The 1,948-nt window shown below is 35.5% G+C and overlaps 1 protein-coding gene across 1 annotated transcript; it reads right to left on the bottom strand.

Moving 5' to 3' along the window:
• Window positions 1-1,109: 1,109 nt before the first annotated feature.
• On the bottom strand, window positions 1,110-1,331 carry LOTGIDRAFT_145821 (hypothetical protein; the record flags this gene model as incomplete). The annotated part of the gene is made up of 1 exon (XM_009061042.1): window positions 1,110-1,331. A coding segment is annotated over one exon (222 nt), but the record flags the coding sequence as incomplete, so codon positions are not given.
• Between the last annotated feature and the right edge of the window lie 617 nt (window positions 1,332-1,948).

Here is a 1,948-nt window from a genome sequence, read left to right as displayed (position 1 = left end):
GTGTACCTGTAATATAATACATAGTTTACACTCTGGCGTTACAGTGGCTGTGATATCAATACACGGGACATATACAGATATAACTAGTGTACCTGTAATATAATACATAGTTTACAGTCTGGTGTTACTGTGATATCAATACACAGGACATATACAGATATAACTAGTGTACCTGTAATATAATACATAGTTTACAGTCTGGCGTTACAGTGGCTGTGATATCAATACACGGGACATATACAGATATAACTAGTGTACCTGTAATATAATACATAGTTTACAGTCTGGTGTTACTGTGATATCAATATACAGGACATATACAGATATAACTAGTGTACCTGTAATATAATACATAGTTTACAGTCTGGTGTTACTGTGATATCAATACACTGGACATATACAGATATAACTAGTGTACCTGTAATATAATACATAGTTTACAGTCTGGTGTTACTGTGATATCAATACACGGGACATATACAGATACAACTAGTGTACCTGTAATATAATACATAGTTTACAGTCTGGTGTTACTGTGATATCAATACACAGGACATATACAGATATAACTAGTGTACCTGTAATATAATACATAGTTTACAGTCTGGTGTTACTGTGATATCAATACACGGGACATATACAGATACAACTAGTGTACCTGTAATATAATACATAGTTTACAGTCTGGTGTTACTGTGATATCAATACACAGGACATATACAGATATAACTAGTGTACCTGTAATATAATACATAGTTTACAGTCTGGTGTTACTGTGATATCAATACACGGGACATATACAGATACAACTAGTGTACCTGTAATATAATACATAGTTTACAGTCTAACATATACATAATTGTAAATGAGTATATACAGGACTAAATCAAATCCCTAGAAATATTACAACCTATCTTTCTGCATCTAATTGGGCAATACCATGCTGTGCAATCAGGGAACTTTGGGCCAGGCCTATTCATTTTTGCTGCCAACTGATAGTTGGAAACTTTGAGGTCATATCCAATTTATACCAACATTGAACCTTGAATCTTTAAGTTTCCGAGCAAACCTCAAACTCCCAGAGGCACCACGGCTACCAGATTTCTAGGTTAGCTAGGAACTTGGTATAGATCAGAATAAGAAATCCTACCTGGTGCTTTAATGGTTTCCCCACCAACTCTAGCTGCCATACTCAATGAATCTTTTCCACCATCCACAGCTATACCGAGCTCCTTCATCACCTGACACATTGCCTGGCAAGCTATATATAGATTTACTCCCTCTCCTGGTAATTTAGCTGGCCACATCCAGTTACCACTACATTTTACATCCTACAAATGACAGAATACATCCCATTAACAGCTGTAACATCCATTACATTAACACAATGCTTAAATTCTCTATCACATTATACACAGACATACCAAGTTGAAGGAGCTACAGTATTCTTAAAGGGATAGTAAAGAGGTTTTCTAAACTTTTTATGTATATCAGGGACACTGATAGCATCAATTTGCATTTTGACGTCTGTGTCTCTTGCAATTCCACTGAAACTAAGGCGTTTTCTGACATCACTAGACTGTGCATAGATATTAATAGTAGCGTCCAGTTGCTCTAGTGACGTCATAAAACGCCTTAGTTTTAGCGGAATTGCAAGAACCTCTTTATAATCCCTTAAACATTGGCCAAGGAAGACAACTCTGTGTTACTGAGCGACAAAAGGTATGTCAGACTGATAGTCTAATAGTAAAACTTAATTTAATTGCAATAGCCACATTTCTTGTATCACAGAAGTTTTGCAGGGATTTAGTTTGATTGTACGCTACCAAATACAACGTAGGTGTTAATAATATTGATCCCTACAGAGATTTGGGCAAGATAAATTTTTAAAAATTGAGTTGTCAGAGAAGCTGTTGATTTGTATAGTAAATGCAGCAACACATTCTTA

This window comes from Lottia gigantea, assembly GCF_000327385.1.
Source record: "Lottia gigantea unplaced genomic scaffold LOTGIsca_454, whole genome shotgun sequence".
NCBI lineage: Eukaryota > Metazoa > Mollusca > Gastropoda > Lottiidae > Lottia > Lottia gigantea.
This window is presented reverse-complemented; position numbering and strand designations above follow the sequence as displayed.